The following is a 21,839-nucleotide window of genomic DNA, read 5'->3' on the forward strand; positions in this document are numbered from 1 at the left end:
CCGTGGGCGGGGCCTGCCTCGCCTTGCCCCGCCCACCGCGGGGCACGCCGGGAGTTGTAGTGCGGGCGGTGCCGCAGCCGCCGGCCGCCATGGGCCCCGCCGCGGCGGCGCTGGCCCTGGCGCTGCTGGCGGCCGCCCCCCCCGGCGCCGCCGCCGCCTGGGACCTGCGGGCGCTGCGCTGCGGCTTCTCGGCGGACTGCGAGTGCGGCTTCGGGCCCGACCTCAGCGGTCAGAGGGGGCGGGGGGGCACCGGGGGGGGGGACCGGGAGGGGGAGGCCGAGGGGGGCTCGGTGGGGGCTCGGTGGGGACGGGGGGGGTCCCGGAGGGGGGAACGAGCGGGGACCGGGGGGTCCCGGGGGGACGCGGGGCCGGGGGAGTTCGGGTCCCGGCCGGCCACGAGGCGGCTCTGCAGCCCGGGCTGGGTCTGGGACGCGGCACAGCTGCTTTTTCCCGGGCATGGATCGAGACAAGAGCCGTTAAAATCCGGATCTTCTAAATTTCTGGATTTCCCAGTTTTCTGGATCTTCTAAATCCCGGCTTGGACTTGCTTCAGGTCTGGAGTGCGACTTGGCCACCAATCTGGTGGGGCAGCCCCTGGTGAGGCAGCAGGTGATGAAGGGAGTGAAGGAGTTCCTGCAGAACCCCAGCCCCGCCAAGCCCCTGGTGATGTCCTTCCACGGCTCCACTGGGACAGGCAAGACCTACGTGAGCTCCATGCTCGTCCGCCACCTCTTCCAGGGCGGGCTCCGCAGCCCCTACGTTCACCACTTCTCTCCGATAGTGCACTTCCCCCACGCCGAGCACATAGAGCAGTACAAGGTAAGGGGCCGCCTCTCTGCACTGTACTGCTCGCTTCTTTCTTGGGCTTTGGTTACGTCCTCGTGATGCTCAGTACTCACTCAGGCTGTTTCGTGGCAAGCAGTAGCGATAAACCTACTGATGAACCTACCGAAGGATCCACCAGGAGCTGGGATATACTCTGGCAGTCAGTTGTCACTTTCATTTTCCCAGCAGCAGTCCTTGCTGTGATTGCGTTCTTATTCTTTAAATATTTGCACAGCCCTTTGAACACACAAAAGTGCCTCACTTTAGTGCCTTCCACCTAAAGCTCTCCCCTTGCTTTCCAAACAGCTGAATAGCTGTGAAAACCCGCGTACTGCTACACTTCGTAATTCCTCCTCACACAGCAAGCAGCTCCTGAACAGCAGCTTAACCTTAAAGAAATCAAAATGTGAAGGTTTCCTAATGAAACCTCAGCAGAGCGGGGAAACCAACGCACCCGAACATTTCCTTTCTGGCTGTTTGGAGAAGTTATTTGTTCTTTTTTGTCCTCAGAAGAAATATGCTCAGTAAGGTAAAAGCTCGTACTGGGTAAAATGCTTCAATTAAGAGCTACACATGCCTCCAAGAGGCTTAGTGTTCGTGGGGGGCTGGCATCTGCACCAAGGTAACTTCAGCCATGGTGGAGAGAGACAGAGCTCTTCTCGTTCAGTGCAGGCACACGGTTTTTGCACCGGGGAAGGAGTTGGCAAAAAGCACGTCTCCCTTCTAGCGCTCAGTCGGGGGGAACTGCGTGGATACAGTGAGAGAGAACGTGGGGAACTGGAGGAGGCTGAACGCCCAGCTTTAGTTTGCTGCCTCCTTCACACTGCTGCTTTAACTCTGCAATAAAAGATCTACAATGGGCTAACAAAGCAGATACGTCGCTGTGCCAGCTCCAGAACAAAGGAGGCCTCCTCACTGCTGGCTGTTCCTGCTCTGAGGAGGTGGTGCTGTGCAGGGACAAGCAGCTTCCAGCACCCTCACCTCAGCCCTTGCTCTGGGGTAGCTCAGGCCTGCCTCGCTGCCCTCGGTATCTCGCCGCCTGACGGCTTCGTGGACGTTTTTCCTAGGAAAACCTGAAGCGCTGGATCCAGGGGAACTTGACGAGCTGCGGCCGGTCGGCCTTTCTCTTCGACGAGATGGACAAGATGCACCCGGGCCTGATCGACGTGATCATGCCGTTCCTGGGCCCCTCGTGGGTTGTGTACGGGACCAACTACCGCAAAGCGATCTTCATCTTCATAAGGTAAGAGAGGCGCCTCTGTGGCGCGTGGGACGTGGTGGGGCGCTCCAGCACCCTGCTCCTCATGTGGGCAGAGGTCGACGCCTGCCTCAGAGCCCGCTTTCACTTTGCTTTCCCTTCTCCCGGCATTGATCCTCTGCAAATACAGACAGACGTTATTTCCTTGAGAACAGGCAAAATTGGAGAGTCTGAAAAAGCTTTCCCGTCCCTGTTATTTGGGTGCCTTTACAGGAGTCGTTTTAGGGCAGGCAGTGGGCAAACCTGGATTGAACTCATGCAGGCTGGGGGCCGTCAGCTGCCTCCTCTGCCCTGCAGCACTGCTTTCCTGGATACCCGGTAAGTAAGCACCTTATTCTTGTGCAGCAACGCAGGAGGAGAACAGATCAACGAAATGACGCTGGATCTCTGGCGGGCCCACAGGGACCGGGAGGAGATCAGCCTGCAGGACGCGGAGTCGGCCATCTCCAAAGCCGTGTTTGAAAACCCTCAGAGTGAGTCCCTGGAAGTGTTTTTGGCGGGGAGCAGAGCCCAGCAGAGGGAGCTAGGCCCATTCCACGCGGCCACCGACGCTGCCTGGCACCTCCCAAGCAGACCGAAAGGGACGGGGATTTGGAGGGGAGGGAACTGCAATCCCCTCAAGGTGTCCTGGCAGAGGGAAGGAACAGCCCGGCTCCCCAAGCCAGCAGACCTGTTAACACGCTTAGCACATTTCTTTGGAGATGTGCGTTCACAGCCGAGGGATGGCAGTCAGCACAGCACGCTTACTGAGAAGTGCCAATCCCCGCTGCCTGCCTGGATCTCCTCGCTTTGAGCTTGTCACAGGGAGCATTACTTAAAGCTGACCAGTTAAGCTAAAATCCTACCATTCCTGGAGAAAAACAGATCTATTTTGGGCAGGAGGGTTTGACAACTGATCGGTTCCACTCCTTATACCAAACTAGAGCAGATCTGTCTGCAGCTGAGTATTTTGGCTTCACACCAAGCAGTTCTTTGAATTCCAAGGACCGCTGACACTCTGAAGGTAAAACCTTCTGTCTCCTCTTTTGCTTTTGCAGGTGGGTTCTGGAAATCCGGGATCATTAACGAACATCTCATTGATTTTGTCGTGCCCTTCCTCCCCTTGAAGCACCACCACGTAAAGCAGTGCGTCGTCAACGAACTTGTCCAGCAAGGCCTAGAAGTACGTCAGGGCGTGGTCCAGGAGGTGGCTGACAGCATCCCCTACTTCCCAGAAGAAGAGAAAATATTTTCGTCGACAGGCTGCAAAACAGTGGCCTCTCGGATCAGTTTTTTCTTCTAGCCACCGACAGCGGCCTTGCTCAGCTCCACAGGGGACGAGTATGGAGCTGTGGAGCTGCGGAGCCCAGGGCTGGCAGGATGAGGCCCAGGAGCTACGTGTCACCAGCCGGTAGCACAAGTGCTCTCCTGCTGAACTCCTCTCTCCAGCCCCAAGGATGCCACTGCAGGATGCAGCTGTGGGAGCAAGTGCAAGTGATGTGATTTAAAGCACTTTACAGAGTTATCCTATGCCAGGTGACGGTGGCTACAACCAGCCCTGTGCACCACCCAAGACACATCTGTGATGAAAAGGGGAAGATGCCAAGAGGGACCGCAGCGTCAGGGAGGTTTCTCACCCTGCCAGCAGCACCAATCTGCAGCTCTCCCCTCTTCTGGCAGCTACCAATATCCAGTGCATCAAGATTCTGAGCCCCAAAAATATTTTTTTTAATACAGCATTTTAGCATTTTTTTAAAACTGTCCTTTTAAGCATGGCAGTACCTCAGTTCCTTGGTACAATGTGACAATGCTGGTGTTGGCTCCTGCAACGCTGGCTGGTGAGCACCTGCAACATTGCAGCGAAGTTTTCTTCTCAAGGAATTTTTAGAGCCAACTTCTTTCCAGTTTCCTTTCACTGTGAATAGGTGCTGGTAGGGACCAGCTTCACCATCAAGAAGCACGGGGTCGTAATGAGGAAAATGTCACCGCCCAACCCGCCACGAGCCCAGCTCTTCCCCGTCTCCCCATCCATCTTTCCCCTGAGGTCCTGCAGCAAACCAGGAAAACAAAAACAAAACACCAGACCTCTGCATTGTTTTACCAGCTACAAAAAAAAGTTCGTGCCTACCTCCAGGGGAGACCGTGGTGCTACGAACGGTTTTAAAAATCCCTTTTATTCAGTGTTGATTTCTACAGCAGACTGAGGAGTTGGTGCTATAAGCTGCTGAGCCTCTTTTACAGCCTTCTGCTGGTCAGACCTCGCAAACTTTGGCTGGGCCAGCTCTGCTGAGCTTCTTGGGGGCGCCACTTACGTGGGAACCTGAGGACGAGCGAAGGAAGATCAGTACTCCGTGCTGTCAGGCAGGGGGTGCGTGGCACTGCTGGCCTTTGCCCTGTGTTAATCTCTGTGCAGTTACTGGAGCCCAGGTCAGAGGAACCAGAACCATTCAGTCTCTGGGAACAAACTGCCTGAGGGGTGGGTGAACAGGGACATTTTGGTGCTCCCCTCGGGCCCTACGCTGAAACGAGCTGCAAGGGCTTGGGACCATTCCAGCCTGCCTCCAGAGCCAGAGCTTGTGGGACAGCGACTGCAGACACCACCCAGATGTGGCCTGGGAGCTGGCCCACGGACAGACTCAAACATCCTGCCGCTTTCAAAAACGTTAGGCATTTCTAATTTTAAAATAAATCTTTTATGAAATAAATAGTTGGGGAATAGTCATTTACTTGGGTTCCTAATTGCAGCTATCGCGGAAGGACTTGGAAGACTTGCAGTCGCACGGGCACAGCTGCCTGATGCAATAGCACGTCAGGGATTTAGTGGCACAGAGCTGATGGTCTCTAATTAGGTAACTGGAAACTAGACAGTGGCCTTTCCCAGGGGAGAAGGTGAAGTGGCAGTGGCTGGCCCAGACAATCTCTGCAGAGGAGCTGGCAGAGGTACAGGAAAGCCACAGGGTCCGTGCCACAGCTACAGCCAGCCCTTTTCCCCTGTGCAGATTACACCTCTGCGTACGAGGCTGCATTCCCAGCAGTAGTGCCAGAGCAGGGGGCAGAAGGCACGCAGCACCTCGCTCCCCGGGGGGGGGGTCACTGCAGGACCTGCTGGGTGGCCGTGCAAGCACACAGCCAAGGCGAGGTGCTGGGTGGGTGCTGTGGGGCCTAAGCCTGTGGCCCGGTTTGCAGGCTGGGTAAAGGCTGACCCCCTGTACCCTGGCAGCACACACAACTTGTCACCGCACCGGCACCGTGAGTAATTGGGCAGTTAGCTCGGAAGGCAGCTGGCATGCGCCCCTGTGCTCCCGAGCAAACAAAAGTGCCACACTCAGGGGCTGAGCAAGCCCCACTTAGAGGGAGCAGTGCCAGCATGCTGACACCTGAGACAAAACTGCAAGTGCTCACCTAGTACTGTCACACCAGGCATCGTCGGCCGAAATTGTGGGTTCTGGAGGGCTCTGAAGTGTTTTCACCAAGGTTTCTTGGGCGAGGCGTCCGGTGTCACTCCTCAGGATAGCCTGGACAGTCTGTCTTGGAAAGAGGTGGTGTGCGAGGGAAAGGATCTGCAGCAGGAAGACAAAACCTGGATGTCCTCCCAACATACCAGCACACGCAGAAAAACTTTCCCCTGCAGCCAAGCACCTGCCTGGTGCCACCAGCGAAGGACCTGGCAGCCTCACTGGGACCTGCCCTGACAGGGAGCCTGTTTTTTTTTTTCATAAAGAAGCCCCAGATCTATTGAACCGTGCTGCTGCCCCATTAAGTGCCACACTTTGCAACAGCAGTGTGGGGGCACGCTCCTCATATCGCAGCCAGCTGCAAGAGGGCTTCTGCCTTGTATTAGGTTCAAAGAAACGGGGAAAAAAATGAACAGGAGGAAAAAGACCTGCCCAACAGCTCTAACACAAACCTGCTGTAAAAGCCAGGCTACAACCACTGCTGCTTGGCTCGGACCTGTACCCTAGCAGGACCCTTGGCCCCCAACCCGTGTTTCTTGGTGCCAGCTGCTGGCCCTGATGCAGAACAGAAACACCAGGCTTGCCCCAAAGCACCCAACCTCTAGGCACAGGCACTGCAGCGGAGGCAACACGCCGGTAACTAACCGCCTGGTCCCCGGGCAGGGCAGGGGGCAGCAGCAGCGGGGCTGTACCTCGCTGTCCGTGGGGTCCAGCCGCAGGCTCCGCACGGCGTCCTCCCTCGCGCTCTGCAGCCTCCGCAGGCACAGGCGGGCCTGGGCCCGGTGCAGGTAGTGCAGCGGTGCCTGGGGGTCGTGCTCGATGGCAGCGGAGAAGCGAGCCTCCGCCTGCTGGTACCGCCTGCGAGGGGACAGGAGCTCACACAGGGCTCGCTGCAGGCCCTCGGGCAGCCGCGCCGCCCTCCTGCTCACCTCGCCACCACGTCCCGACGACCCAGCTCGTGCAGTGTCGCCGCAACACGTCGCTGCACACCGAGGTTCCCTGGGCTCAGCTCCAGCGCCTGCTGGTAATCCGCTAGCGCGTGGGCCAGCTCCCCCAGGCGAAGGAAGCAGTCTGCAACGAAGCCGTGCCGGCGTCTCAGCAACCGAGAGCGGCTGGGGGCTGGCTGCTGCCCTGGGCCTTTGCCTGGAGCTCTCCGTGCCGGTGGGAAATACACGCCTCGTGTTCAGCCCACCCCGGGTTTCAGCATCGTTAGCCAAAAGCTCTGCGCTGCGACCACCAGGAGATGCAGCCCAGTATGGGAGAGCACAGCAGTTCCCAGCCATGCCCCAGAATAGATCTCGTGGGGATGGAGCAGCAGAGCCAGTGGTAAATCTTCTTTCTCCCCACTGCTGAAACAGTAAAGGCACCCCTGAGGGGCACAGAGCTCTTGTCTGGGAACTGGGATCAGGGTCAAGGGAGAACCCAGGAGCCCTATCACCAGCTTCAGCCAGCAGTCCCTAGCACAGGACCCAAGAGCAGGGCCTTCCCCTGCAGACATTCACTGTGTGGGTGCAAACTGCTGCTGTTTGACACCCCAGCCCTATCCCTGAGCCCCCGGTCTTGCCCTGGGGACCCTGCTTTGACCCCCAGCCCAGCCACTTGCCTCCTCTGTTGACATAGAGTCCCTCCTCCATCCTCTCATCTCGCAGAGCCTGACCAAGGAGCATCACAGCCTCATCAAGCCGGCCCAGGGTGTAGCAGTGCACGGCACGGTCATTGTAGGTGAGCACCAGCTGCCGCTGAGCCTCCTGAGCCTCCGGGCCCTCGTCGGCACACAGCTGCCTTGCCTTGGCCAAGTCCTTGCAGGCTGCACTGAAGTCCTTCAGCCGTCGGAGGAGGGCCCCCCTGCGACACAGGGACACAGAAATGAAGACTCAGACACCAGCAGGGCCAACTGGCCGCAGTAACATGTCCGCTACCTGAGGGTGAAGAATTCGGCAGCCAAGGGGTTGGTCTCGATGGCAAAGCTGATCTTGAGCAGGGCCCCACGCAGGTCCCCGCACAGAGCCTTCGACACTGCCTCGGCCTTGGCCTCCAGGCCTCGCCTCCGCAGCCTCTGCTGCAGTGCCTGGGCGGCTCCGTGCTGCGGCTCCAGCTGCAGCGCCCGCTGGATGTCCTGGTGACACAGGGCCAGCTGCCAGGGAGGTCGGGTTCCCTCAGGACCTGGAGCTTCCACCTGCATCCCCCACCTCCAGGAGGAGCAGCCAGGATCCCTCGGGGACCGGAGCGGCTGTACCTGCCCGAAGCGCTCGTAGAAGGAGGCACGCAGCGCGTACAAATCAGGGTTCCTCGCATCCTCTGCCAGGTCTCTGTTAAGCATCCGGAGGCACTCTGGGAACTTGTTGAGGGCAGCGAGGCACAAGATGCTGCAAGAGGAGAGGGGCACAGCTGGCGGGGAGCCCACGGCAGGACCAGCCCAGCTGAACAGCCTCATGCTGCTTCACCTCCTCCTGCGAAACACCCTGCGGTGAGGCTGCAGCTCAGCTGCTCGCGTAAAGGCCTCCAGGGCCTCGCTGTACAGCTCCTGGTCAAGCAGACATTGTCCCTGCAGGGAAACCCTATCAGCGTGGCCGCAGGCCAGGGCTGCAGACAGGGAGAATGGAGTGGTAGCTCACCTGCAGGTCAAGGACGAGGGCTAAGCGAGCCAGGCAGTGCTGCTCCCGCGCAGGTCCCAACGCAAGCACCTTCCTGAAGTTCAGAGTGGCCGACTGGAAGTCGCAAAGCTGGAGGAAAGCCTCAGCCCGCTGCTCGTACAGCTCTGCCTGCACCACAGACACCCTCAGCCCTTGCTGCCCATGACCCAGCCCTACTTAAGCTACCCAGGCTCAGCCTGGCAAGAGGCTAATGCCACGGTAAGTGCATCCTGAAACCAGATGCCAGCGTTACAGCCACCCTTAACAACGCTGCCTCCCATTCCCAGCTCCCAGCCTGGCGTGTCCCCAGCCCCCTGGGACCCACTACCCGCTGCGGATCCAGGCTGATGGCTTTCGTGTAGCAGATGATGGCTTCCTCCCACTGGCCGCAGGATGAGAACTCCATCCCTTTCTGCCAGCTGCGGAGAGGAAAAGAGCCATGAGCCAGGCCCAGGCTCTCGCTGCCAAACGTGGAGATTGTGGAGCCCGTCAGGGTCTGAAGGAAGCTCGGCTCCAAAGGCAGAGCCGAGACACACACAGGGCTGGAGGATGGCTCGGGGGATATTGAGGACCGTGTACCCTGCGTGCTCTTGCTCACACAGACTGCTGCTAAAGGCAGTTAGAGCAGGTAACGGGGGCACCAGGTGTGACCACGGTCGGACGCAGAGCAGCCCCAGGCACTTACTGCTCCCGCATCCTGCCCTGCACAACCGCGGCGAAGGGCCCCGCTTCCCTGGGGCGCTCAACACCGCACAGGCACCGGCTGGGCCCGAAGATCCTCCGCAGGGCCCTCTCCCAGCGGGCCTCCAGCTGCTCCCCGGGCACTGCCGTTGCAAACAGCTCCCCGGCATCCATCTCCGCGCCCCCCTGCAGCAGCACACAGCTCCCTGCAGCCCTCCTCTGCCCCACTGCCCCTCCTGAGCACCCCCCCCACAGCCAGCATCCTGGGGGGGGCACCCCAGAGATGGCCAAAGCTGGGAGGAAGGAGGGAGAAGGGAGAGGGAAGGCTCCCCCCGTACCCCCACGGGAGCGGAGGAGGCAGCAGGGAGGAGCCCGGCCCGGCCCCGCGATGCCGCCCCCTGGGCCCGCCCCGCCGCCCGCAACCACGATGGCGGCGGTGCCCGGGAGCAAGATGGCGGCCCCCGCCCCCCCACCCCCCCACAAGATGGCGCCGGGGAGGTGCCCTCTGAGGGCCCGGCTGGCCTCGGGGCACGTCCCTGCGGAGCGGGGCTAGGACACCTGCCCGTGGCCCGGTGCTTGCAGCATAACGGGGGGGGTTTGTCCTTTTAACCCCACGGGGACACGACGGGGTCTAGCCCTGTGTTAGTGCTCTGCAGTGGGAGTGGGTCCTGGTGGAAGGGGACAGGTGCTGTCCCCTCCTCAGTGCAGGGCTCATCGTCCCCAGCTCCCATTCCCCCCTCTCTTCCTGACAAGTCTCTGCTCCCCTCTCTCTCCCCCTTTTCTCCTTCACCCTCTTCCCTCCGCCTCCCCAAGGCAGACGCCGTTTTGGCACAGCAGCGGACATGGAAACAATCAGCTCTCGCGGCCCCGCCAGGCTTGGCAGGAGCCCGGGGTCCTGGCGCAGCCCAGCAAAAACCTCTTCCAGCCTCGTGTTTCTTGGAGCTGGGCCCGACACACCCGGGGAAGGCGTGGGGGCCGCTCCTCGCTGCCCAGCGTTGTCCTCTCGCCCTTCAGCTGCCTGGCGGGGACCAGCGCTGAATCTCCATGTCTGCCAGGCACCCTGGTACCCGAGTGCCGTTGGAGTCCATCCCCACGATAGCAGTCCCAGTGCCACAGGGGGTGGCCCATGAAGGTGGCTGCAGCTTGTCCCAACAGCACAGGTGGCTGCAGCTGTAGGGGTTTCTTGTTGGAGGCCCTTAGGGAGGCTCTGGGGGGAGACTGGGTGCACCCGGAGGTCTGCAGGGCCATATCAGAGAGCAGGGCAGGGACAGGGACGATAGGGACAACATACAGAAGGGATCCGAGCAGGGACACGCTGAACAGGAGGAAGGCAGGAGACCCTTTCTAGCTGTTTGGCCAGCCAGCCCTTCTGACAGCACCAGTACGCCGGCACCTTCTGTCCCGTCATGACTGCAGGGTGGCCGGGCAGGGGCTGGTCCCTCCCTGAGGTCCCTGCTGGTGTCTCTAGCCTCACTCAGCACTTCCCTGTTCCTCATTGTCCAAACATCGCATTCCTGTCATCACCTGTGTGTTCCCTGCTTCGTGGATGCGCAGATGCCTGCGGGAAGGGTGTCCCAGCACCGTGTGTCATGGAAAGCCAGAGCTGCCTGGAATTTCCTAGCTCACCAGCTCATGAGGTCTGCTCCCACTGAACTGGAGCAAGTAGAGGGGAGGTTGTGTGGCTGTCATAGTTTCTGAGTTAGGTTGTTTTGTGCCAAAACACTGGAGTTTTTGAAAGCTGGAGGAACTCTGGCTCCTCCTGGCCACCCCCGTTACAGGTCTCTTGCCAGAGCGGGCAGCCCAGGGAATGGCTTCTCCCCACCACCACCACCACCACCCCAGCATCCCAAAGACCCTGGGCTCTCCTTGGCACGTCCTGCCTGGTCTACAAGCCCTGAGAGCATGGTGGCTCCTTGCCCGTGCCCCAGCGGGCACTGGAACATGTCCCAGGACCCTTGCTGTGCCACGTGTACCGCAGCACTGCTGCTGCTTCCTTCATCTGCTCCAGCTGGCACCAGACCTTCACCTTCTCCATCTGCAGCTCCCAGCCAAGAGCTCCTCAAGCTGCATGGTGTGCATCGAGGTTACCTGCAGCCAAGGGACAGGCAATGTGTCAAAGGTGGCCCCAGCCTCCCATCAGCTCTCCATCCTGCCACAGCACCCGTGCACGTACTGTCTGGGACCCTGTGACTGCAGACTGCACTTGGCCACGTCCTGCTCCCTGTTCTCCAGCAGATCCACTGGGATCTTCAGGTCCTCTGTGACCTCCTGGAGCTGGTTGTACTCCTGCAGGAGGTCCCTGGTGTAGCTCTTCGCCCTGCCCTGAATCACGCTCTCCTGGATCATTATTTTGGTGGCCTCAGACATCCTGCTGTGGGGCTCACTTGCCAAGGATTCCCCCCACCTCCCCATCACCTCCATCAGGCTGTGGGGGAAGGACACAGCCCCCTACCCTGTGGGTGCAGGCAGCAACCCACCACCCCAGGGCTGGCCCCAGCAGCTGCTTCAGGGCCAAAAGGGGCACCCAAGTCCCAGGCACTGGAGAAAGCAGCAGCAGCTCTGGGGGCCTGGCAGGGAGCTCATGTCTCCCCCAGCTCACCTGGACTATAGTTAGTTGAAGCATTTTCAAGATACTTGCTCCTCCACCTCAGTTTTCAACCAAACATTGCCCTGCAGAGCATTTACCCATTCCAGGGAGCTAAGGTTTCGCACCAAACAAGCTCAGGCTCCTGAAAAGCAAACACCCTCCTCCAAATCTGGCCACAAACTTGACAAATGCCAGAGCCCAGCAGGACTCAGCTGCACATGCTGGTGCTCAAGCTGGTGTCAGGTCTTCAGTCCAAAGGCCAAAACCTCGTTTGTGCTGATGCTCTCAGTGAAATCATTTTCATCGGCGGTACTTGGGGAGAGCAGAGCTCCGCAGGAATGGGTCCTCCTGGCTGCCTCCCACTGCCAGCCCCAGGGGAAGAGCGATGCATGGGGCCACCAGCATTGCTGACCGGTACCTGCCGAGGGTCAGAGCACACCAACGGCTGCCATGGAGGGATGGGGCTCTCCCACTGCAGCTCTGGTTTGCTAGAAGGGGCTTTTCCCCATGCCCCTGCCCCACAGAAGCATCCCGATCAGCACACCGCACTGGTACAAACTGTGTCCTACATCAGGTCCAGCCCTCACCCCAGGCCTGGTCCTGCCCAAGGGGCACACACATTTGACAGCTCCATTCCCTCTCTCTCACCCCACTTTCCCCCGTTTCCCCTTTAGAGCTTTTGTTTCCAAAGCAATCACCCTAAAGCACAGGCAGGGAAGGCTCCGGGATGTGATGTGGGGCAGTGCTACCCAGCACAGCCAGCACCTGGGCACGTCAGCTCCAAACAGTCTGGTTTAATCCTTCCTGGGCTTCAGCCCAGACGCGGCACAGGTGAGGGACGGGGCCAGTGGGTGGCAGGAGGCCTTCCCCTTTCCTCCTGCACCTGCAAATCCACATGAGATGTCCAAAAAAACAGAAGGAGTTTGCACCATTCGGAACAGTGCTGGCAAACCAGGAAAATATGTCCCCAGCAGCCCCTCTGCCCAGCTGGGCACCGGCTCTCCGAGAGCCCTGGGAATAAATCCCACCTTGGGGCACCAGTGATGCTCCCCACGGAGTCATGACGCCTGATCCCTTGGGGGAAAGGCAGGGAGCACCCCTGCTAGCGGTCCAGGCAGGAGCAAGCCGTGAGCATCCTGATGCTTTCATGCCGGCCAGGCAGGAGGTCTGGCTGCCCCCGGGGAGGCTCCGCTGCCAGCACCAGCAACCTCAGAGCTCATCGCGGGCGGAGGAACGCAGGTAGCCCCCGCCGCCACCCCGCGGGTCCCTCAGGGTCTTCTGCGAACCCGTCCAGCCCGTCTGCTTGGAGTCATCGTCCCAGATGGTGGAGGTCTCCGTGTCGCTCAGCCAGTTGCTGTCCCCGGCGTAGTGGGTGGGATAAACCAGGAGGGGGTGAGCCGAGAACACCAGCAGGTCCCGCGGGGCGAAGTGCCGCTTGTAGTCCTCGCTGGGGAGAGCGGGAGGAGAGGCTCTCATACAGAGCGGTGGAGAGAGCAGGGCTGGAAAAACCGTGCTGGGGAAGCCGCCGCGTGGGGAGGGACAGCGGGTAGCAGGGACGGGCACGGACACTGCGTCCTCAGAGAGGTCTGGGTGAGAGGCGGGGCTCCTCGCAGCTCCCCGTCCACATCCAGAGCACCGTCCACCTTTCACCCCCGCACCCCTCCACTTTGATGTCCTGCTCTCCACTTTTCCCACCCCTTCTCCCCAGGGACACCCCCGATGCTCCCCCTGACCCCCAGCTGCCTCCCCCCCCTTCCAGCCACAGCCCCACCGCTGCCCCCAGCCCGGGATGCGGGGCAGGGAGGTGCCCCCGACGGGGCCGAGACCCCTGTGCGGGGCCAGCACCGTGCCCCAGCTCCGTCCCCGCCGCCGCCCCCCCGCGCTGGCAGAGGGCCATTTTCCAGCGGCTGGCGGCCAGGCGGCGGCTGGGGGGGGAATGAGCTCATGCTGCAGATGTTTTCCTCCAGCATGAGCAACGCCGGGGGGAGGACGGGGGGGGGACGGTGACGACGGAGAAGAAACACATGTTCCCACGGCGGCACGGCCCCCCGGCCCCCCCGGCACCCCCCTTGCTCCTTACTTGGGGTGCTTGTCGTACATGATGGGCAGGAACTCGTCCACCGGCAGCATTTTGGAGAGGGGCTCGGCGGCCAGCAGCTTCTGCGCCCCGCGGCGGGAGATGGCGTAGGCCAGTGTCCAGTACGAGTACCCGGCCACCACCAGGTTTCGGACACCCTCCACGGGCGCCTCATCCTCCGCGTTCACCTGCTTCCTCCCCAGGTAGCTGCAGGGCGAGCGGTCAGAGCCAGCCCTGTGTGTCCCCCCCCCCCGGCACCCCCCGGCACCTACATGAGGTCCCAGTCCTGCTGCGCCCCCTCCAGCTCCTCCATCAGGCGCCGCAGCCGTGCCGGGAAGGAGGCCTCGAAGCGCACGTCATCCTCGAAGACCACCGAGCGCTCCAGCCCCCGGGACACGATCTGCAGGGAGGGCACAGCGCTGCAAACCCGCCCCAGCACCACACTGGGACATACTGGGCCGTACTGGGCCCACTCACCCTGCAGGAGAAACCCTCTCCCCTGTGACTCCGGAGAGCCGGTGCTGCACACAGGGTCCCCACCCCGTGCTGGTGCCCCCCCGGCCCCGTACCTCCTTCCAGATGCTGTAATGGCTGAGGAAGCAGCCGACTTCACCCTTGGTCAGCGTGCGGCCAGAGAAGGGGTCGTAGTACTCCGGGAGCATGTCCACGCCCAGCACCTTGATGTCGCTGCTGTTGAGGGTGCTGCAAGGCGAGGGGTCGCGTTACCGAGGTGTCCCCCCCCACGCAGCCCCCTCCCCAGGGTGACACCGGGGGGCTGGCAGAGGTGGCCCCGCACGGTCACCTCCCGTCCACGGCGTCCACCACCCGCGCGGCGATCTCCAGCTCTCGCAGGGACGCCAGCATCCGCTGGCGCCGGTCCGGCCGCCGCACCAGGTTGATGAGGAAGATCTGGGGAGGAAGAGAAGAGCCCCATCGGGGGGGGGGGACATCACTGTGGGGACAGCTTACCCAGCCACTGCAGGACAGGGGACGTGGGGCTCGGCTGAACACTGTGGTGGCGGTGGGGAGCAGCATGTGGTGAAGGAGGGATGGAGGGGAGGCACGGGGGGGCCTGCCGGGCACTTACCTCGTCAAAACCCATTTTGGTGAGAGGCTTGGGGGGGACAGAAATGTGCATGGAGCGCTGCATGGGGGGGCCATCCACTGCCAAGAGATGGGAAATCCTTTTGATGGAGCCCGGACCCCTCTGGCAGGGACCCAGGGCCAACTGCCCCACCATGGGGACAGCACCAGGACCCCTCACCCTGAGCCAGGTGCAGGGGCCACCCTCGGGATCCCCCCCCCACCCCCAGCGCTCACCCATGGCCTCCAGCGTGAGATGCACAAAGTTGACCCGCTCGTCCTCCAGCGTCTGGTGGGCCTTCACCGGGACGTTGATGTAGCCGAAACGCTGCTGGTTGCACACGTGGACCTCGGCGCCTGCGGGACCGGGGAGGGTGAACACCACAGAGCCCGGCCCCCGGCCCCCCCTCACCCTCCCCAGTCCCTCACCCGCCTCCTGGCAGGAGTAGGCGAAGACGATGATATCGTCGAAGGCCCAGGTGTAGTTGGGGTGAGGCGGGTAGAAGGCCAGCCGCGACGTCTCCTCCTTCCGCAGGTCGATCAGGAAGGTGGCGTACACCATGGGCACGGCGAAGCAGCCCCGGCGCTGCCGGTTCTTGGTGGGGAAGTAGTCGGCCGTCCGGCGGTAGTAGCCCTGCGGCACAGCACGGTGACGGCGACGGGGCGCAGGGCGCGCAGCGGGGCAGCCCCCCGGGGGTTTTGGGGGCGTACCTGGGGCGTTATTCCGCACCAGAAGTTGGAGTAGAAGGTCTGCGAGTCCAGCATGGGGGCCACCACCGACTTGTTCTGCGCGATGAGGAACTTGAGGGTCTGGTTGTTGGTCAGGATGCTGTCCGTGTCCACGAACTACGGGGCACAGCGCAGGGCCTGGAGGCGCAGGGACGCCCGCTCGGCCACGACTCCCACACCCCGTGTGCGGGGTGCCCCCCGCGCTCCTCCTGCCCTACCAGGATGTAATGCGCCCGCTGCTCCCGGGCGTAGCTCAGAGCCTCCTGCTTGAGCCTCATGACGTTTTCGTAGCGTTTGTCGCTCCAGTGCTTGGGGCCGAGCTCGTCGGGGTAGGTGCTGTGCGGGGGGAGGAAGGCGGGGGTTAACGGCGCCGGCTGGGAACGCACAAACTCGGTGCAGGCTCCGCGTGCCGGCCGGCTGAGTCAGCCCACGGCTGCTCCTGGCAGCCGCCCCGGGTCTGCGGCAGGAGCCCCGTGGGGATGGCGGGGCCGTGGAGCCCCACAAGCACGGGACAGGGCTGTGCCACCGCTCGGAGCTGCCCCGAACCCGGCCGGGGAGGACGACGGAGCACCCTCCGCACAGGGCTCTGCCAGCACCCCGCATCCAAGGGAGGTGGAAGGAAATGGGGGAGGTTCAAGTCCCGGGGAGAGGCTGCGGGGTCTCTCGCAGCCTGGCCCCGTGCCTCCCAGCCTCACCTGGGCCCCTCCTCCTCCTTCCACACCACCGAGTGATAATCCTTGCCCGCCGCCGCCAGCCACTCGCGCAGCATCGCCGTCGTGTTGTCCGAGTTGTGGTCCGTCGCGCACCTGGAGGGGGGGACGTCAGCTCCGCGGGGAAAAAACCCTCCCTGCACTACAAATACTGCCAGCCATAAATACTGCCAGCCCCGCGAGGCTGGGGCAGCGAAGGAGGGGAGCGGGGCTCGCTCGGAGAGGCACCGTGTAATTTGAAGGAACCAAAGCTGCGCTTGCAGGAGGAAGGCAAACGGGTAATTTCTTCCCTGACGCTGTCCCGCCAGCACGGGCTGTCCCACGGCTCTCGCTTGCCCTCAGACCCCGCTCTTGCAGCCCGACACCAGCTTTGCCTTTCCTGGCCCCGTGGCATCGGCTCCTTCCCCTCTGCACCCCGCTGCGCCCCACAGCTCCGGCAGCACGCCCTCCCCAAAGCTTGCCCCTCGCCACGCACAGACCCCGTCCCCACAACGATGCCCGGGAGGAACCCGCTGGAATGGGGCTGAGCCCCGCATCGCACCGGTGCCACCCCCATGCTCCTCGCCCCCCTGCAGAGACCCCGAGCTGCCCCCCAGGCCCTGGCACCGCAGGGACCCCGGGGACATGGGGGGAAGGCAGGGCCTGGCCCCCGCACGGCTCCGGCAGTGCCTGCCAGAGACATCGGGTCCGGGGAGGCTCCAGGGGGTGGCAGAGCGAAGGCGAGAGCCCCCCAGCTCCCCCCCAGCACAGCCTTCCCCCCCCCATAACCCCTCCCTGGCCAGCCCCTGCCTCGTCGCCCATAAAAGCAGCTGGGGGAAAGTTTCCAGCGAGCTCAGGCAAGCGGCGGCTGCGACGGAGCGGGGAAGGGAAGGGACGGGACAGGGGGCTCCTCTCCCACCCCACCAGCACGGTAAAAGGGGTTTGGGGGGGGGGTTGTGTATGGGGTGGGGGGATCAGGGACAGGCTCAGTGGGGAGGGGGAGGCAGCGTCTGTCCCTGGTGATGTGGAGTGTCCCACCCAAGCCCAGGGTGCCCCTCCCTCGGCAGCCCCACGGCTCCGGGAGGGGGGCAGTGGGGGTCTCTGCCCCTCGCTGCGGGCTGTGCCCCCCCCCAGCCCCTGCCTGCTGGGTCCCCCAGCCGGGGCAGAGCCCCCCGCACAGCCCCAGCCCCTCTGGTTACCGCCGGGGTCCCTGCTGCCTGCCTCAAACTGGGGGGGGGTCACTCCCCAGGTTCCCATCCCCAAATCTCTGCCCCCCAGGGGCTCCCACTCCTCCAGGATCCCCTTACCCTGTCCCTTATCCCCCCCCCACAGCTCCCATTCTCCCCGCTCGCCCCCCATTCCCCCTGCACCCCATTCCCCCCCCTGCACCCCCACATCCCCCGGAGCCCCCCCAATCCCCTAGAGCCCCCCCAGACCCCCTTTACTCCCCCAGACCCCCCCTTCCCACCCACCTCCCCCTTCCCGGAGACCCCCCCGCACCCATCACCCCCCCTTTCCCCCAAACCCCCCGCTCCCCCCAACCCCCCCCCTTTCCCCCCAGACCCCAAACTCCCCGGGGGGGGGTCCCGGCGCCCCCCCCCTCACCACAGCGCGATGCTCCCCGCGGGGAAATCCAGGCGCTCCAGGGCGCCCAGGCAGTGCGGCAGCGAGTGCTGCGCGTTGCGGGCCAGCAGGGCGAGCACCACCCGGGGGGGCGAGGGGTCCGGGGGGGGCCCGGTGCCGGTGCCGGTCCCGGTGGAGGTGCCGGTGGCCAGGAGCAGGAGCAGGGCTCGCAGCAGCCCCATGGCGGAGCGGCGGCGGCGGGCGGGGAAGGGGCGGGCTCCGCGCCCGGGCTGGGACCCGCCGAGCTCCGCGCACCCCCCGCCCCCGGCCCGGCCCCTGCACGGACCCCCCCCCCCCCCCCCCCCCGCCCCGGAGCAGGAGGAGGAGGAGGAGGAGGAGGAAGGGGGCTACAGGGCCAAGGGGGCGGCCAGGAGCTCTCCGCCACCCGGGGGGGGTGGGGGGGGGGCTTCATTATCTATCGTGGTTAAATAAAAGCCGGCATCAAAAAGCGCCCCCCCCCCCCAAAGCCCCCCAGTGGGGTGAGAGCCAGACACGGGATGGCAGCCCCCAGGAGGTGCCCCCCGTGCCCCGTTACACCCCCCCCGTGCCCCTTTGCACCCCCCCGTGCCCCTTCGCACCCCCCCCGTGCCCCTTCGCACCCCCCCCGTGCCCCCCCCCCTCGGGTCCCGCTGCAGTGGGCAGGGGGCGAGGGGCTGGTGGCCGCAGGGGGTCCGTGGCTAGTGGCTAGTGGGGCTCGGCCACCCCTTGCCCATGCGTGGCCGGGGTGTTTGGTCCCACCGAGCCCCCCCAGGCCTCGCCCTGGGGCCTTTGCAACGTGTCCGAGCTGCTGGACTTTGGGACGTTTGGCCAAAAATTCCCTATAACCAACCTCCGGCCCCATAAACACCGCCCGGTACCCGCAGCGAGCGCGGCCGGGGGGAGGCCGTGCCCCGGGGGGAAAGCAGCCACCCCAGCGGTGCTGGGCACCCCTCGGCACGGTGCCCCCAGTGCTCCCAGTGCCCCCAGTGCCGGGAGGGGGCCGGGGGCGCGTTGCCAAACCTGCAGGCCCACCCCGCAGCCCCGCCGGGCGTCCGCTCCCTGCTCCTCCGTCCCGCTCGGCTCCTGGCACCTCCGAAACGCGGCCGGGAGGGCGAAGCTGTCCCACGGCACCTGCAACAAGGACAGGGGAGAAAATGAGCCGGGGAGGCACTGGGGGCACCCCACAACGGGTGGCAGGGGAGCAAACCCGCCTTTACACCCCAGCTCAGACAAGCATTTTGGGGACGGGGTCGCTCACGGAGCCCCCCGGGCGCTTCGCAGCGACGCGGGGGGGCTGCGGGACCCCCAAATCCCCGCCGCACAGCGGGGTGCTCCCCGCAGCGGGGTCCCGGGCAGGATGAGGCCCCGGCAGCCGCCGGCACCCGGCTCCAGCCCGCGGCCGCTGCTGCCACCTCCCGGCCCCGCGGGGCGGCACCGGGACAGCCCCGGCCGGGGGGGGGCCGCGGGGACCGGGGGAGGGTTGGGGAGGGGGGGGGGACGGGGGGCCGAGCCCGCAGCCTGAGGCCCCGCAGCCCTGAACGCCTGCGGCCCCGCACCGCTGCTGTCCTGCAGCCTCTCGCCCCTACAGCCCTGCGTCCTTGGGGCCCTGCAGCCTCACGCGCCTGCATCCTGACATCCCTGCACCCCTTTGCTCCTGCACCCCTTTGCTCCTGCACCCCTTTGCTCCTGCACCCCTTTGCTCCTGCATCCCTACATGCCTTTACTCCTGCGCCCTTCCACCCCCACATCCCTGTACCCCTTTACTCCTGCACCCCTCCACCCCTACATCCCTGGATCCCTGTATTCCTGCATCCCTCCACCCCCACGTCCCTCCGCCCCTGTATTCCTGCACCCCTTCACCCCCACATCCCTTTACTCCTGCACCCCCCAGGGGTCGCAGACAGCCCTGCCCTGCCCTCAGCATCCTGCAGGGACAGACGGATCGCAGCTCCAGCAGCAAACAGGCTGTGAGGAGCCCTGGTTCCCTGAAAGGCCGGGCGCTGGCAGCGGTTAACCCACAAAATACCCCGTGTGCTCGGCCCCTGCTGTCCCCTCGGCGAGCAGAGGAAGGGGGTGCTGGTGCTGCGCCCTGACCTGGGGAAACTGAGGCACGGAGCGGTGCGGCAAGGAGCACCCGGCTAGCAGAGATGGGACGGGACTGGCACAGGAGCAGCACACCCTGCATCGCTTGGGGTCACTGCTGTTCGTGCACCTTAAACGACATCACCCTCAGAGCCCCGAGGGGCTGATGACACCTTACAGTTTGTGCTAAGCAGTGAAAAAGAAAAAAAAAAATAAAAAAGAAAAGAAAGCCGTGAAGGAGCATGGGGAGAAGGGGGAAGCGGAGGCTACCTGCTGTTGTGCCTGCAGGCTGCTCAGGGTGCCAGCCCACCCGGCTCGCTGCGTCTCAGCACCTCCATCAGGGGTGGCACAGGGGGGCGGCAGGTCCCCAGGGGGCCCTGTGCACCAGTGGCAGTACCTGCAACACAGAGCCAACATCAGACCCAAAAGCATCCTGCCCCAAAAAGCCCCTTCCCATCATGCCTGGTCATTATTAAAGTCCCGATTTTACCCGGTTAGGGCTGTAAGATCTCTTTTAGTGTTCTTTTTTCCCACTCCCCCAGCCGGGCTGATTCGGTGCAGCTGGGTCCTGCAACCAGAGCGGGACCGGGGCCAGCCCAGCGCCTCCTCCACCTGCCCAAATCCCCCACCTGGCTGCTGATCAAGCCCTGCACCCCCTTGCCCCAGCCCTGGACCCCCAGACCCTGGACCCCCCCTGCTCCAGCTGCTGCCGGTGCTGGGCCCCAGGACCCCCCAGGATGGGTGCTGAGCCCCCTCACCTCCTTCCTGCGCAATGAAGTTTCTGTCAGTGTGTTTTCTTTCTTTTCTTTTTTTTTTTCACAGGGAAAAGTTGCTTTTGGACCCAGGGCTGAGGTTTTTGGCCATCTCCAGCCTCCTGTCTCCACCCCTTCCTTGACATTTTCGACGTTTTTCAGTAAAGCCTTTGAGAAGTTCCAGGTTCCTCAAACGTCACGTTCTCCTGGTTTAAAAGGCTCGGATTTGGTTGCAGGAAATTAATAAATATCTATATATATCCAGAAATAATGCGTGTCTGTGTGGCCAGGGGGTTAGTAGAAGTCCCCCAGCCTCCAACAGTCCCTTTAAAAACTTATTTCTTAGGAAGAACTCCCCCTGTGGCCCCGCTCCACGGTGTCCCCGGGTGCCCCGGCCACCAGCGAAGCCTCGGGGCCCCCTCCCTCACCGTGCCACTGCCCGAGTGACTCCATCCCCTAAAAACCCACTGCCCTGGCCCGCTCAGCCCTGCAGCCCCAGCTGGGGAAACTGAGGCAGGGATCGGGCCCGGCTCCCCTTGCCCCGTGCCCGCCCGCCCCGCAGCACCGCGGTGCTGTGCCAGCTCTTCTCGCCGCCCTCCAGCTGCTCGCTGCATCAGGAGGCCGGGGCTGGCCCCGCAGCCGGGCTCCGCTCCCAGCTCTCTGCTAAACCCATCGCCGGGCGCCGCTCAGATTTCCTCCCCACCAGGCCGCTCCCCCGGAGCAGGCAAAAATACCACAAACAAGCCCAGCGCCTCAAAATCCTCCCGCGTCCCGCCTGGAAAAACCCCGGGGGATTTGGGGCCACCCAAGGAATGCCCCGTGAGAGGAGAGGGAGGCTGCTCCGGCCACCTGGGGCAGCATCCCCGTGCTGGATGGAGGATCCGGGGGGATTTTTACTGGGGATGGGGCAGAAAATCACCGCTGAGCCCCTGGATGCCACCCCTTGCCGGCTGGGAGGTGCTGGGGGTGCTTTTGGGGGCTGCAAGCAGTGGGGAGGGGAAGCCTCGCCCAGGGCCCCGTCGCCCCTTGCTGGGCTCAGGGATGCTCTGCTCCATGGGCACGGCCGTGCTGCAGCCTCCCAGCAACCAGGCTCCAACCCCATGGGTGGCACAGGGTGCTCAGCCCCAAAACAGCACCGCTCAGGCTGGCCCCCATCAGCGGTGCCAGGCCAGCATCCTCCCGAAGGGGACCCAGCGGGGGCACTGGGACACCTCTGAGCAAGGGGGGACTGAGGCTGGGAGCTGGGAGGATGCCACCAGCGCATCTCCTGGTTCCCAGCCCCGACCCCAGGCTGTCCCGGCCCCACTGGGCAGGATGCGGCCGTGCCAGCACCGCGGGGCACCCCGGCAGGGCGTGCTGCTCCGTCCCCTGCTGCGCCCTCTCAGAGGGACATTGGGGTGCCCCGGC

The 21,839-nt window shown here is 63.6% G+C and overlaps 3 protein-coding genes across 10 annotated transcripts; 1 reads left to right on the plus strand and 2 right to left on the minus strand.

Annotated features, from left to right (window-relative positions):
• Positions 1–49: 49 nt before the first annotated feature.
• Positions 50–4,767, plus strand: TOR2A (torsin family 2 member A). Its single transcript, XM_083807848.1, has 5 exons — positions 50–228; positions 554–819; positions 1,893–2,068; positions 2,429–2,556; positions 3,121–4,767. Exons 1-5 carry the CDS (start codon positions 90–92, stop codon positions 3,363–3,365), a joined length of 954 nt encoding a protein of 317 aa, XP_083663974.1. The 5' UTR covers positions 50–89; the 3' UTR covers positions 3,366–4,767.
• On the minus strand, positions 4,068–12,053 carry TTC16 (tetratricopeptide repeat domain 16). 5 transcript variants are annotated; one of them, XM_083807842.1, is made up of 11 exons: positions 8,836–12,053; positions 8,479–8,569; positions 8,133–8,240; positions 7,962–8,062; positions 7,754–7,883; positions 7,437–7,651; positions 7,121–7,362; positions 6,447–6,588; positions 6,210–6,375; positions 5,465–5,622; positions 4,068–4,382 (listed from the first exon to the last, which is right to left on the minus strand). In XM_083807842.1, exons 1-11 carry the CDS (start codon positions 9,003–9,005, stop codon positions 4,298–4,300), a joined length of 1,608 nt encoding a protein of 535 aa, XP_083663968.1. In that variant the 5' UTR covers positions 9,006–12,053; the 3' UTR covers positions 4,068–4,297. The 5 variants fall into 5 exon arrangements, with proteins under 5 accessions (XP_083663968.1, XP_083663966.1, XP_083663967.1 ...); XM_083807840.1 differs by having other exon boundaries at positions 7,437–7,633; positions 8,133–8,279; XM_083807841.1 differs by having other exon boundaries at positions 5,465–5,586; positions 8,133–8,279.
• Positions 12,054–12,197: 144 nt separating this feature from the next.
• Positions 12,198–20,574, minus strand: CERCAM (cerebral endothelial cell adhesion molecule). 4 transcript variants are annotated; one of them, XM_083807831.1, is made up of 14 exons: positions 20,439–20,574; positions 19,951–20,077; positions 18,619–18,729; positions 16,003–16,113; positions 15,526–15,643; positions 15,290–15,424; positions 15,008–15,212; positions 14,816–14,935; positions 14,583–14,659; positions 14,298–14,404; positions 14,065–14,197; positions 13,768–13,895; positions 13,499–13,702; positions 12,198–12,865 (listed from the first exon to the last, which is right to left on the minus strand). In XM_083807831.1, the coding sequence occupies exons 4-14, from the start codon at positions 16,074–16,076 to the stop codon at positions 12,628–12,630; spliced, it is 1,539 nt and encodes a 512-aa protein (XP_083663957.1). In that variant the 5' UTR covers positions 16,077–16,113; positions 18,619–18,729; positions 19,951–20,077; positions 20,439–20,574; the 3' UTR covers positions 12,198–12,627. The 4 variants fall into 4 exon arrangements, with proteins under 4 accessions (XP_083663957.1, XP_083663958.1, XP_083663955.1 ...); XM_083807832.1 differs by lacking the exons at positions 19,951–20,077; positions 20,439–20,574 and adding an exon at positions 18,810–18,950; XM_083807829.1 differs by lacking the exons at positions 19,951–20,077; positions 20,439–20,574 and having other exon boundaries at positions 18,619–19,010.
• Between the last annotated feature and the right edge of the window lie 1,265 nt (positions 20,575–21,839).

Source organism: Anser anser, assembly GCF_964211835.1.
Source record: "Anser anser genome assembly, chromosome: 21".
Classification (NCBI taxonomy): domain Eukaryota; kingdom Metazoa; phylum Chordata; class Aves; order Anseriformes; family Anatidae; genus Anser; species Anser anser.